The 14,879-nt window shown below is 40.3% G+C and overlaps 1 protein-coding gene and 1 long non-coding RNA gene across 2 annotated transcripts; both read right to left on the bottom strand.

Moving 5' to 3' along the window:
- Window positions 1–901: 901 nt before the first annotated feature.
- On the bottom strand, window positions 902–3,811 carry LOC148210288 (uncharacterized). The gene is made up of 3 exons (XR_015792284.1): window positions 3,149–3,811; window positions 3,023–3,062; window positions 902–1,135 (listed from the first exon to the last, which is right to left on the bottom strand). It is a non-coding gene; the product is annotated as an uncharacterized LOC148210288 (long non-coding RNA).
- A 6,589-nt stretch (window positions 3,812–10,400) lies between these two features.
- On the bottom strand, window positions 10,401–11,885 carry LOC148210287 (uncharacterized). Its single transcript, XM_088126268.1, has 2 exons — window positions 11,075–11,885; window positions 10,401–10,531 (listed from the first exon to the last, which is right to left on the bottom strand). The coding sequence occupies exons 1-2, from the start codon at window positions 11,883–11,885 to the stop codon at window positions 10,401–10,403; spliced, it is 942 nt and encodes a 313-aa protein (XP_087982394.1).
- Window positions 11,886–14,879: the final 2,994 nt, after the last annotated feature.

Below are 14,879 nucleotides of genomic sequence, written 5' to 3'. Positions count from 1 at the left end.
TAACATCAAGTGGACCTGCTACTAGCCCCTGAGGTTTTCAACACACTAACATCGGTTTCAAACCACAGCCACTCGTAGAAACTTGTTAGGTAGCAACCCGACATAAAATGATGTTGACAATGTTTTTCACGAAGTCACCTTAATATGTAGGCTACCACCCTCCAAGATGCTAACACCACCCATTTAAAGAAAATGATTGTCTATAGTGGGACTCGTGAAAAAGTAAGTGCATGTTCTTTCCTCTCATGTTTCTTACCACACTTTTCTTACTCTCACTTTTATTTTTCTTTCCCCTACTCTTATTTTCTCTCAAGACTCTTTTTTTTTTTTGAACTTGCTTTTCTTCTTTTGTACTCTTTTTCATACTATTTCTTTCGAAAATATTTTCTTGCATATGACTCTTTTATTGCTTGCATTTTCTTTCCTGACTCTTTTTCAAAACATAAAATGCATTTCTTTCTTAAAACAAAAAAACACACACTGTCACCTCCAAACTTAAGGGAAACAGTGTGACGCCCCAGGAATTTCACCATTTCCTAACAGGGACCGTTACTAAGCCTACCTAAAATTTTCGCATAAGCAAGAGAATTCTCCTCACAACAACACTAAGCAATAAAACTACCACACTTCTGCTGCGCTACTCTGATTTCCCACACTCACGAGAGCTTGAACAATTAGAACAACAACACTCATGTTTTAAGAGAAACTCAATCCTATATAGATAAACCATTTAACACCGACTTCACATTAACCAAACCCTTCAAGGAAACCTTACTAACTATAAACCATCCACTAGATGAATATTAACATCTCGAATGACAATGAAGCAAAAGCTAATTCAAGTACGATCAACTTAAACAAATGTATTCATAATTATCCTAAATAGATTACAATCCCGTAGTTCAAGAGGCTAACAAAACTAATGCTCTCAAAGAATAATGAATCGGCAATCTTACAGCATCCTTTAGACCATAAAAGTAAGCAAAACCAGCCACTACCAACTCAACTATAACATTAAATGGCCACAACTATCCTAACTAAAAGAAATTAATTGTACACAGCATAGCTAATGGTCCTTCCGATCAAGACTCCTCCTCGCCATCACCGTCCTAAGAGCAAGCTCGATACCTGCAAACTGGAGGGGAAAAGAGGGATGAGTACAACCACAGTACTCAGTAAGCAGCCCTTATCTGAAAGGTCACACACAAACAGCATGCTTATCAAGGAACAACGTGTCATGCTTATTAAAGGATCATCACACACACATCATACTCAACCAAATCATGAAACATTCACAGTCATGCTTTTCATCACATTATGCACTCAAACGTAGACACATTCTATAAAGTTCAGTGACAACCACAACCAGGAACACATTAACTACTAGTACCAACCTCTAGTCTCCCTAACGTCTCAAGTATCTCTACGCTTATCACAACTACTCTAGCCTTCCACAGTTAATTCCTTCGAGCAGAGTCGGCCCCTGACCATTTATACCCAGAGCCCCGACCCTACAACATCGGTCCTCGACCATTTATGCCCGAGGCTTTGAACTCTGCATCAACCCTCAACCATTTATACCCGAGGCCTCGATGTCTTACAATCTATTGGCCCTTGACCATTTATACCCAAGGCTCCAATAGTTCTCCTTTCGAAAGACTCCTCGCATCGACCCCCGACCATTTATACCCGAGGCCTCGACGCTCATCTTTATCCAATATTGGCGTATCGACCCCCGACCATTTATACCCGAGGCCTCGATACCCAATTAGTCACGTATCAGCCCTCGACCATTTATACCCGAGGCCCTGACACTCACCTATTCACTTCGTAACTTTCATAACTCCACATATCAGTTCTAGCCTCCAACCAGGATTTCAGTACTACTTCCCTAATAACAGCAACCACCACAACGCCCATCACGACAAAACCACTTGTATGATTTCAATGCATCACAGATCTAAAAAAAAAACACAAAGTTTGACAGCAACCAACCTGATCACAACATAGAGCACACAAAAGCTTCAACAAATAACCCTATGGCATGCTTCACATAACATACATTTCACATAGTGGTTCAGAAAACTTTTAAGAACACGCCCAACACAATTCATCCAAACATTTAATATCCAACATTCGAAGAAATCATCCAACATCAGTATTCAATAAGCATTGCTAGACATAAATAAACACATCAGACACGCCAAACATCTTATGCAAAATTCAGACAACAACATCTCCACAATAAGTCCACTTTAACGAGCATTCCCTGCAACATGCATCATTCCACATCAGATCTCAGCAGCTCAACAATACAAAATTTCCAATATTATCACCGACGGACATGCAACACTACTCAAGCACATAAACCAACATAAACAAGAGTTACACTGCACAGTAACGTATCAAAATCAATATTAAACGTCATAAAACAGCACAACGGCAACCAAATAATAAACATCAACGCACGCACCCGCCCCTCGTCTACTTACTTCTCCTTACTCGATAGGCCACCAATTCCAATCTCTCAAGTGCATCGACAAGCCATTCACACATCTAATCAAAACACAATTATCCAACATGCTCTTCATCGTACAAAACAAGAAAATAATCCCGTAGCTTCCAACTAAGCAAACATAAACTAAATAACATAAAACTATCACATGCATTTTCAATCCCAAGACATGCTTTCAAACATCAAAGCTTAATCACTTCCAACCATACCGAGCAGCAACTTTCAAGGCACATCCAATAATCATGACACAAGATATTTTCCTAATATGTAAAGGAAAGGAACAAAAGAAACAACAAGGATGCAACCCAACAATAACAATTAGAAGTCCTCAAATGATGCCCAACAAACTCTAAATACATGAGATATTCAAGTATAGCAAGGTTAAGCACGAAACCATCTCAATAACACCTATTAACTTACATATTAATAAATAATAAACACACCGAAAGCACCACACAATTCATACATATTCAATCAACAAACATCCCCCAAGTAAGAACTACTTACACCAAAGTTCTAATGCGCTACCAAGTTCACCGAAGGGTTCCTAAATCCAAAAGCAAACCAAACTTGATTAGAATTTATCTAAAAACATGTAATTTGAATCGAAACAAGGTTTAGGTGAGTTATTACCTACTAACTCACTCTAAGACCTCTTGTGTTAGGAGTGGGTCGATGCCGAGGAGGTCCGAGCTTTCAACTCCAAGTTTGAAGGACTTTGCGCTTGCTGTTTCGATGTCAAAAAGTGATGGGTAACGCTGGTTTGGCTTCGATTAGGGGTAGGTCAACGCCGAACCAACGCCGGAGGGGACGAGTAACGAAAAACGAGCTTTGAACGGGTGTGGGTAAACTTCAAACGGGCCGGAAAGCTACTGCTAGCGTCGGGGAGGGCTGGACGCACCAGATCTGGACTAATCGAGGAGTTGCGTCACCATTTCAACCGCTGAAGAACGTCGGGACGCCATGAACTGAGGCAACATCGTCGGAACGCCATGACCCACCGCTGCAGCACCGTCCAGTGCTCGGGCTGCCGCAAAACTGACGCAAAACACCGGAGGGATTCGTCGGTAGCCGCCGAAATTGCCGTGGGCTGGTGTTGGGCATCGGGGTTGCGCGCTGTCGGGTCCGTCGGATCTGGGTCTCGCCGCCGTAGGATGGGTCGTCGGGACTGCTCGTGGTTTGCCGTCGCGCCGGTTCGTCGGGTCTGGTGCATGTGACGTCGGAGAACCGGTCGCCATTGTACCACCGTCGGGTCGCTGCTGGAATGACTTGCCGTCGCTGCTCGCCTTGAGAAACACCGCCGGAAATGGGGCGTCGTTCGTGTGGCTCGGTCGCCGGAGCTATGGTGACGGCGGCAGAAATCGAGAGGGGGGGGCTGGCGGCTGCAACAAGAGGGAGAGGAAGAAAGAGATCCTAGGGCTTCTTGTTTTTGTTTTGTTTATTTTTTTTTCTTTTGTTTTGTTTTTTTAAACTAAAAGCCCAATTCCCAAATTAAAAGAAGGCCCATGGGTTTGAAGAAACTAAAATTCTACTTTCAAACAATATAAACTCAACGATCTTCAACTAAAACAAAAGTAAAACAAAAAAAAATAAATCTAAGGCCCGAAGCGAAAATCCTAAAGAAAACACTCCAGTAATTAAAATAGACTCACCACAACCCAAAATGAAATCCAGGAGGAAAAATTAAATTTCCAAAAGTTTAATTAAGTTTTAATTAAAATCTCTTTTCAAAATTTTAGAACTTAATTATCTAAATCAAACGAAAATAGACTTGATTCGAAATTATCCGAAATTAAAACTCCAAAATAAGAAGTTTCAATAATTTCACTTAACGAAAAAAAGTAAGAAATCCAAAGGCACGATTTTAAATCATAAAATAAACGAGTCAGAGAATGCGGGGCGTTACAAACAGTGTCCTCACTGGGGAAAGAAATTTTGAGAGATGCAAAATTTTGGCACAAAAAGGACAAGGACTTCCAAAGCAATGAAAAAGTTAAGGTTTCAAAACAAAAAGAAGTAGAATCCAGTTTTATAACCAAAACAAAACGAATGGAAAATGACTTATGGCTTGATCATAAAACTAGGAAATCTAACCTATTCATGCCTTTAAGAGTCCTCATCAACAAGATACAAAAACAAAGAACAAAGGAAAGCATTTCATTAAAAAGATGAACATGGTTGAGAGTTTAGAAAAGATGCATTGAAGAAGCTAAAGACAAGCTAGTAGCTAGAACAAGGAAGCATGCAAGCTTGAACTTTAAACATATGCAAAAACAAAACTTATATGCATTCCTAATAGCACAACATCCCAACAACTAACCTACAACTCAAGAGCTAAGCTTAAACAACCTATCATGCAAACTAAAAGAACAAAAACAACCTACACAACCTAACATGCAAACTAATCTAACCAATCTAACATACAAAATCAAGATCAAAATATTAAAACAAAGAGAGTGATTTACTCCCCTATGCATCATCGGAAGACTCATCATCGGTGGAATCGGTAGGAAGATGGCAAGAAGATGGTAAATCGGCCGCCAGCTCATCGGGGAAAGAAGGTGCTTCATCACCGTATATCTTCTTGAGGAAAGCACATGTGGCACGTTGAGTAACTAACAAAAGCTCATACTTGTGCCTAAGCTCGTCATACTGCTCCCCAGTCACCACTCCCTGGGTCTCGAGATCTGCAACGGTAATGGGAGAATCTTCCTCTCGAACAATGGAATACCCCCGAACTCTTCTTAGGGATGTGAACGACTTCTTGGGCATCACAACATTGGCATCATCGGCCTTCACTCCCGCCTGCAAGCATAACTCAGTTATTAGTCCAGGAAAAACAAGTGGACCTACCATTTTCTCCGAGCAACTCCGTATCTCGTTTCTTATGAGTTCCCCAAAGTTGAACTCAATGCCCTTCATGAGAATGTACACCATCATCGCCCTACTGCGCTTAATGGAGGAATCGTGAGAAGTGGGTATCAACCGGTTCTTCACCACATACATCCAAACTGTCGCTTGCTCATTAATGTCAAGGGGCTTTAAGGAAAGCTTCCTCGTGGTTAAGACGGCCCATGTCTTATGTGGTCTACAAATAAGTCTACGCGCCTCCTCCACTTGCTCGTCCGATGGATGCACCAAAATTTCATTACCTATGGCATTAAAAACATCCAACAAACCATAGTGAGTATTAATAATGGAAGGCGAGAATTTTACCACTTTACCCCGTACTCTCACTACATCCCCTCGGTTGGGGTTGATGGCAGTGTAAAACTCTTTCACCAAGGCCTCTGATACACATGTAATTGGGGCAAACAATGTCTCCCAACCATTCTCCACAAGCCTTCTCCTAACATATTCCGGCACCGGTTCTTGGGTCTCATCAAAACCTCTCTTAAGGAGGATATCACGTCTTGTGAAGATGGGTCTCCTCACCTCCAATCTTACCCTTTTTACTCTTGATGGTGTTTGTTCGGTAGAATCGGGCTCCTCTTCGTTGGCCTCATCAAGTGGCTCTTCTGCCCCTCTTTGCACTCTAGCCCTCTTGGCTTTTTTAGATGGACCAGCCTCGGCTTCTTTTTGAGCAGCCAAACGTGCTACAGCGGCGCGGGTCCTAGGCCTTTCTGCAACTTTTTTCTTCTTTTGTGTTTTCTCTACTACTTTGGTCAAACTCACCTCCTCATCTGAAGTCTCTGTAGTAGCAATAAAGTTTGGGTCAGAAACATTCAAACTCGACAAAGAAGGGGTCTTACCTTGTGAAGAAGAGGAAGATGATTCCGCCATGGCCTCACTAGAGACATCCACAGGACCGAATGTTCCTTCTTGCTCTTTTGCAGGGACTCCTCATCAACTTGCTGAGATTCGTGCACCGGAGTTCGTACTCTCACTTCATATTGCGAGATATCGTCATTGTCTTCCTCGTCCTCAAACTCATCTCCATGCACTTCTTGGGGTAATTCTCCAAAATTTTCATCTTCTCTATCAACATTCAATTGTTCTTGTGCTGCCCCACTGTTTCCATCATCCTCCAATGGATCCTCTCCCCGTGCTTCATTCAACGCCACCAAAATTTTGGCAATTTTCGACGTTGTCCTTTCCTGTTCTAAATCATCAAAAACTAGGGGCTTTTTAGTCAAGATAGGATCTGGAAAAGATGAAGACAAAATACCTTGTAGAGTGGCAGGTGGAGTCTCATCCATAATTGCGTCAGGTGCAATTTGGCATTGAATTTCGACCGTGGCTGAATCTGAATGCTTCAAGGGCTCCGTGTCGTGTTCTGAGTCTCTACTAACCTGTTCTTGACCTTCAACATGCTCAGCAACAGTAGTGGAAAGAGGGGGAGGGATAGATAGTTCTAAAGACTCGAAAACGTGGTTATCTCGAGAAAGATTCATCCTACGACGTATACTCATGCTATTTAACTCAAGTTGAATCTCCTCACTCACTTTATTTGAATTTTCCATGAATTCTTGCCATTTTATGTTTAATTCCTCAATTTTCACATAAACCCTCTCATTCTCTTTATCCCTAATTTCGTTACTTTTACTGAACATCTCCGATCTCTCTTGAAGTCTAGCCATTTCCTCATCTAAAGCAGCACCTTTTTCCTCTAAAGATTGATTTTTTCGAAGATAAACTTGATTAACACCTCCTAATTTCTTTTCACTAGAACCTTCTTTATTAACCCTAGCATCATAAGATTCCATATTGATTTTTTCAGAATTTGTACCACCTATTGATGCAAATCCAACCACGGATCCATTGACTGTACCCGGGGGACCAATTACAAGAAGCAAAGCAAAGAAGATTCAAGAGGTTTTCATAATACATCTTCAAAGGCTAGCTAATGCACACGAGGAGACAAAGATTTCTGAGGCAAAAATTCTTTACAATGTTAATTTAATGAGTCAAGAAGAGAATGGAGCAAAGATGGCACGGGAAAAGTTGTCTATTTTGAGAGATGGCACGGAGGACAAAAAAAGTGTGCAGATTGGTGAACAGGTGCCTTTGCAGATTGCACCTCTTGGGAGTTTGTGATGTCAAAGCTTGTCAAATCTCATCCAAACGTAAAGCGCCTCCTACATGTGATTTCCAAGACAATTTAAAGCAATTTTACGTTTTTGGATTCACATTTAGTTGTCTAGTTTGATGTGCAATCATGTTTTAATTTGCATGTCTTATTTTCTACAATTTGCATTAAATAGGATTTGAAAGACTTTTGGTGTTCCTCATGTTGAACGACCCTTTGGCCTATTTAAAGGCTTGTAATCACCTTGTTTTGGAAGATTTAAAACATATTGAAATTCAAGAACTTTTGTTCCTTAACACTTTTGGTGTTGCTTCTTTCAAATCTTGCTTTAGGTTTGATGTTAAACCGATTCATTGGATTAGTCTCGATCAAGCTAATTCTGGAGTGAGTCGTCTTAGGATCTAGGAGTGACCATCGTAGATTCTAAGTCCGATCTAAGAGTGATTCATCTTCTAACCTTACTCTTGGTTGGAATCATTCGATAAGTTAGTCGTTTTTGTGAATGTTTGCAAGGATCCTAGAAGGACCTCTAGCTTTGTAAACCCGAGCAACCTTGGCGCTTATCACCTATGGATAGATTTCTCCTAGGGTTCATTCTTATAGCTTCCTCATATTTTCTTCTTTGTTCCCTACGATCAAAAACTAATTTTTCATGAGAAATCCTAGGAGGTTCAAGAGGAATCATACCCGGTTTGATTGGCAGAGGCAACAACACTCTCTTCTTTTCCTTCTCTTTGTCGTGTGGCTTGGAGGAAGATGAACCTTCCATGGTTCTTGAGTTTGCTTCACGATCGACAACGAAAATCCATCCAATAAACCCTAAAAGTGCCGAAAAAGAGAGAGATGAAAGAGACTTTGGGATTCTTTGGGATTTCTTGAGAGAAGATTTGAAAACAAGTGAGAAAATTATGGTAAAAATCGTGAATGGGGTGTTTTCAAATTCTAGGGCTTTTTGTTTTATGTTTTAAAACCCATTAAAGACATAATTAGGTTTAAAATTGGACCTCTTTATGATTTAAAAACAACCCAAAGCCCATTTAAACATAACCCACATAAAACCCACGAAAGCCCTAATCCATAACTCAAAAAAATCGAATTTATCTCTTAAATTGCGTCTGGCGCAATTTTGACGAGGGTCGGATCTTGATCCTGCAAAATTCAAATACAAAAAAAAAAATTAGATTTAGAATCTACACAAAAAAGCCTTAAAGAAAGTGTAAAAATTTCGTAAAAAGAAGACAAAAAATATTTTACATAAAAACGCCCCTCAAATTGTCCGAGGGACTATTTCCACTGTTTTCTCATGGGTCTTTCAGTATTACAGAGGTTTTACCTCTGTCAATATACTCGCCATAATATTTCTTGACCAGATGCCCATTTACCTTAAAGATATTACCTTTAGAACCCTTTAAATCCACTGCTCCGTGTGGATAAACATGTTCAACTACGAATGGCCCTGACCATCTAGACTTAAGCTTACCTGGAAACAACTTTAATCTAGAGTTAAAAAGCAAAACTAAGTTTCCAGGTTCTAAATTCTTGTGCATTATCTTTTTATCATGCCACTTCTTAGTTTGTTCTTTGTACATCTTGGCATTCTCATAAGAAAACTAACAAAATTCATCCAACTCATGTAACTGGACCAATCTCGCTTCACCTGCAGCAACATAATCAAAATTTAGTTTCCGCGTAGCCCAATATGCTCTATGTTCTAATTCTAACGGAAGATGACATGCTTTACCAAAAACAATGCGATATGGGGACATGCCGAATGGAGTTTTATAAGCACTTCTATACGCCCACAAAGTGTCATCAAGTTTAATAGCCCAGTGCTTCCTATTTACATTCACGGACTTCTCTAAAATTGATTTTATTGCCCTATTTGATACATCTGCTACTCCATTAGTTTGTGGGTGATATGCAGTAGCAATCTTATGGTGAATGCTATACTTTTTAAGCAAATTACTTACTGCTCTATTCAAAAAGTGCGTACCCTCATCACTAATCAAGCATCTAGGTGTACCATATCTAGTAAAAATAAACTTTTGCAAGAAGAGAGAAACTACCTTGGCATCGTTAGTAGGGGTGGCCAAAGCCTCAACCCATTTCGAGACATAATCAACAGCCAAGAGAATGTAATTCTTACCGAATGAAGGTGGGAACGGACCCATGAAGTCGATGCCCCAAACATCGAAAAGTTCAACTTCCAATATTGGGTTTAAGGGCATCTCATGCTTCCTTGTCAAGTTACCTGATCTTTGACCGCGGTCACATCCTTGAGTGAATATATGAGCATCTCGAAATAGTGACGGCCAAAAGAAACCACTTTGGAGGACCTTTGCTGCAGTCTTGCGTCCAGCAAAATGCCCACCATATGGTGATTCGTGGCATGCCTCTAGAATCTCCTTCTGTTCATGCTCAGCAACACACCTACGAAGAATATTATCAGGTCCTAGTTTAAACAAGAAAGGTTCATCCCATCTATAAAACCTAACATCATGAAAGAACTTCTTTATTTGGTGCTTACTCAAATCATTAGGACTTATTTTGCTCACCAAATAGTTCGCATAGTCAGCATACCAAGGGAATTCAGAAATAGCTAAAAGATACTCATCCACAAAATGCTCTTTAATCTCACAACTATCATGCTGCAAAGAAGACTCTAGCCTAGATAGATGATCCGCTACTTGGTTTTCTGTTCCTTTTCTATCTTTTATCTCTAAGTCAAACTCTTGTAACAACAAGATCCATCTAATCAACCTAGGCTTAGCTTCTTTCTTAGCAAACAAGTATTTAAGTGCAGAATGATCAGTAAACACTACCACTTTAGTCCCAATCAAATATGAACGAAACTTATCAAATGCGAAAACAACAGCCAAAAAGTTCTTTCTCAGTCACCGTATAGTTCAACTGACTACTATTCAAAGTTTTACTTGCACAATAAACAGGATGAAGAATTTTACCTTTTCGTTGACCCAACATCACACCTACAGCAAAATCACTTGCATCACACATTAGTTCAAATGCCAAGTTCCAATATGGTTCAATTATGATAGGTGCTAAGCTAAGTACTTTCTTAAGTGTCTCAAAAGCTTTCAAACAATGTTCATAAAAAACAAAGGGTCGATCCACTTCCAACAACTGACACAAGGGTTTAGAAATTTTCGCAAAATCTTTTATAAAACGGCGGTAGAAACCCGCGTGTCCTAAGAAACTTCTAACACCTTTTACAGTTGTAGGAGGGGGTAGTTTAGCAATCACATCTATTTTAGCCCTATCTACCTCAATTCCTTTTTCTGAAATTCTGTGACGTAAGACTATACCTTCACGTACCATAAAATGGCACTTCTCCCGATTAAAAACAAGGTTAGTCTTTTCACACCTTTTTAAAACATTCTCTAAGTTCTCTAAACAAACATCAAACGACTCACCAAACACAGAAAAATCATCCATGAAAATCTCTACCGTGCTTTCTATCATGTCTGAAAAAATAGCGGTCATGCATCTTTGGAAGGTAGCGGGAGCATTACAAAGACCGAACGGCATTCTCCGGAATGCAAATGTCCCATAGGGACACGTGAACGTGATCTTTTCTGGGTCCTCCGGAGCTATAGTAATTTGGTTGTAACCAGAATACCCATCGAGGAAACAATAACATTCTTTCCCTGCAAGACGATCAAGCATTTGGTCAATAAAGGGTAATGGAAAATGGTCTTTTCGAGTTACCTTGTTTAACCGACGGTAGCCCATACACACTCTCCAACTAGTCACCGTTCTAGTTGGGATCAACTCGTTGTCGTCGTTTGTAATCACTGTCATACCACCTTTCTTGGGAACGCATTGAACCGGGCTAACCCAGCTGCTATCCGAAATGGGGTAGATCACTCCAGCATCTAACCATTTTATGATTTTCTTTTTGACCACCTCTTTCATTTTCGAGTTAAGCCTCCTTTGGCACTCGATAGAATTGGTGGCTCCTTCCTCCAGGATGATTTTGTGCATGCAAAATGTAGGGCTAATTCCTCTTATATCCGCTATGGTCCATCTGATAGCCTTCTTGTACTTTGATAAAACCTGCAAAAGCAAAGATTCATGTTCATTAGACAAATATGAAGAAATGATAACGGGCAAAGTATCGTTTAAACCCAAATAAGCATATTTTAAATGAGAAGGTAGGGGTTTCTTTTCCAATTCTGGAGGTTCAATGATGGAAGGTTGCAAGGCCTTCAAATCCGCTATTGTCGGCTGCAAAAACTCAAAACGCTGAAATTGGGGCAAAATTGCGCCAATTTTGGATTCTTTTTCTGCGGCCTCCAAATCTGCTTCCAAGTCTTCCACCATCATTTGCTAGGGTTCCTCCATGATTGCTCCTATTGTAGAGCACTCCTCGACTTTATCCGGGAGACATATCGCATCGAGGACATTGAAGGTTACCTGCTCATCATTGACCTTCATCGTGATCTCTCCTTTCCTAACATTGAAAACCGTATCTCCAGTTGCTAAGAATGGCCTCCCAAGAAAGATCGGCACCTCAAGATCTGCTTCACAGTCCAAAATTATGAAATCGGCGAGAAAAATAAACTTATCAACTTTAACAAGCACATCTTCTATTTTTCCTTCCGGTTTCTTTATGGATTTATCAGCTAGTTGTAAAGTGACAGTAGTGGGACGAGCTTCTCCTATATTTAACTCTTTAAAGATAGAAAGAGGCATAAGATTAATGCTTGCTCCTAAGTCACACAACGTTCTTCCTAGGTTTTTACCTCCTATTGAGCAAGGAATAGTAAAACTACCTGGATCCTTACATTTAACAGGCAATGGATTCCCTAGAGCATCATTACTACACTTTGTCAAGGCTACCGTCTCATGCTCACCTAACTTCTTACGCCTAGATATGATGTCCTTTAAAAACTTAGTGTAGTTAGGCATTTGTTCTAAAGCATCTATGAGAGGTATATTGACATGCAACTGTTTTAGAATCTCAAAGAACTTCCTAAAATGACTATCCTGATTCTTTTAACTAGCCTTTGGGGGAAAGGTGGAGGAATCTTAATATTACCTACCTGTGGAGTAGTGCTGGGCACTGCTTGCTTACCTTTATTCGCCTTCTTACCTTTTTCTTCTGAACTTACAGGTTCTGCTTTCTCTTCTTGTTGTGGGTTGGAGCCACCAGATGCAGGAACAGGTGTAACTACATGAGTTCCTTCATCTGGAAGTGAGGGTCCTTCATAACTTAATCCGCTTCCCGTGATGACCACCTTACAGTGCTCCTTTCCCTTACGATCTCGCTTCGGGTTTTCTGTGTGTGCAGGCAATGTACCTTGGGGTCTAGATTTCTGGTCATTTGCAATCTGCCCCACCTACATCTCCAAGCTTCTTATCGCAGCATCAGTTCTTGTCATGAACTCTTTCATCATGGCCTCCAAACTTACGTTGCTACCACTTTGCTGAGTAGTATTTTGACCTCTTTGCTGATTCTATTGTTGAGGCTGCAACGTCGGTTGATTTGGAAAACTAAGAGGAGTGTAGTTTTGCTTGTATTATTGAGTGGGTGCTTGTTCACTGCTACTAGCTACTCCTTGAGTACTCCAGGAAAAGTTTAGATCGTGCCTCCATCCAGGGTTGTAAGTGTTTGAATACGAGTTGAAATTCCGTTGGGCACCTTGACCTACACAGAAAATAGATGTTGGATTAGCTGGACAGTTCTCATACAAGTGGTTATCACCACAATAGACACAAGATATATCTGAAATTTGTAAAATAAGAGAGGGTTCAGGTATCGCCGAAGTGACGGTTTTGGTTTCCTTCTCCATTTTCAACTGCTTTAACATTTGGTTCATAGCCGCCATTTGGGCTTGCATTGAAGCTACTGTGTCTAACTCAAAGATTCCAGCTGATACTTGCTTCTTTGGTAATGACCTTCCTATTTCGCCTTGGTCATTAATGTTTGTCATCTTATTCAAGATATCAACGATCTCATTTACCGCCTTCTCTAACAACGAGCCATTGGCTGCAGTGTTCAACATCATCCTTGATGAACGATCCAATCCTCTATAGAATTGTTCAATATGCACACATGCGGGCAATCCATGGCTCGGGCATCTTCTAAGTAACTCCTTAAAATGCTCCCAAGCTTCTTGAACTGCTTCGTTCTCCTTCTGTCTAGAAGACACAATCCTAGAGAATACCTACCAACTCATTTGCATTATGGGTCAGAGGGCCTATGCCTAGGACCATGTTTTATGCGCTTATTCCTAAGTCACATCCCATATTGGTTTCCTATTATTTTACCTAACTCACCTTTCCCAAGGTTGGGCTTTGGTGTATAAATCAAGTTCCCACTGGCCCAATGGAAAAAAGACGTAAAGAGAACTTTTTAGAAACCAACCGAAAAAAGTGCCAGGCGCAATTTTGGACAAAATCCCGAGCGTGTTGAAAATCAAATCATTTGACTAAGGCATTCCACAAGGAGGTTGATAACAAATTTAGAACATAATTAAATGAAAGTAAATGCACGAAAACAATAAGAAAGTATTTGTCATTGAATTTAAATGAATAAATAAGCCGTACAAGGAGTTCTAGCTTGACCCTCTTCTCTCTCGAGCGTGAGGGGAGTTGAAACTCGCTAAAGAACTTTAAATTAACAGAATGAACAAAGAACGGAAGTAAGAGCTCGAATTAAAAGCACTACGAAAGGTAAAAACGTGAAAAACGAAGAAATGAACAACTAGAACATGAACATAAACCCTAAAAACGTGTTCTACAACTAGAGAGCATCTTAAAGAAGATGACATGAAACTTGGAAGGGATGATTTGCTGAGGGATGAATGGCTTCCTTTTATAGCACCATAGGTTGGTTAAAACTCCCCTCCATTTTAGGTGGAAAAGGGTTGAGATTCACCTAACCACCTCACTTAGACTTGGACTCACGGTTTTGAACATGTGGGAAATGTCCTCCTTGCCCTTCATGAATCAAAACGTGCGTTTTGACAAATTGCCCTCCAAAAATGCGCCAGGCGCAATTCTACAAAAGACAGAGTTCTGTTATTTTCTTCCAACTTTGACCGCATTTATCTCATATTTTTCCTAAAGTACCATAATTTGACTTTTATGCATAAATAATCTATGTATGTTCTATTTTAAGAATATGTGGTCCTTTTTGGCAGATAATAATGGGAAATGGGTCAAAAACGTGGTCAAACAGGGCTACCGACACATGTTTCTGCAGTAAAAAGTCAACCCTAACATCGGGCTTGTGAGGATTGTCCAAACATGGTCTGCAGAAAGTCCATGATTTCCTTGGCGTCGACCATGTTCTCGTACTTGTTGGCCAAC

This window comes from Momordica charantia, assembly GCF_013281855.1.
Source record: "Momordica charantia cultivar OHB3-1 chromosome 7 unlocalized genomic scaffold, Mcharantia_2.0 BLBB01000007.1, whole genome shotgun sequence".
Lineage (NCBI taxonomy): Eukaryota > Viridiplantae > Streptophyta > Magnoliopsida > Cucurbitales > Cucurbitaceae > Momordica > Momordica charantia.
The sequence above is the reverse complement of the archived record's forward strand: the minus strand, read 5'-3'. Positions and strand labels throughout refer to the sequence as shown.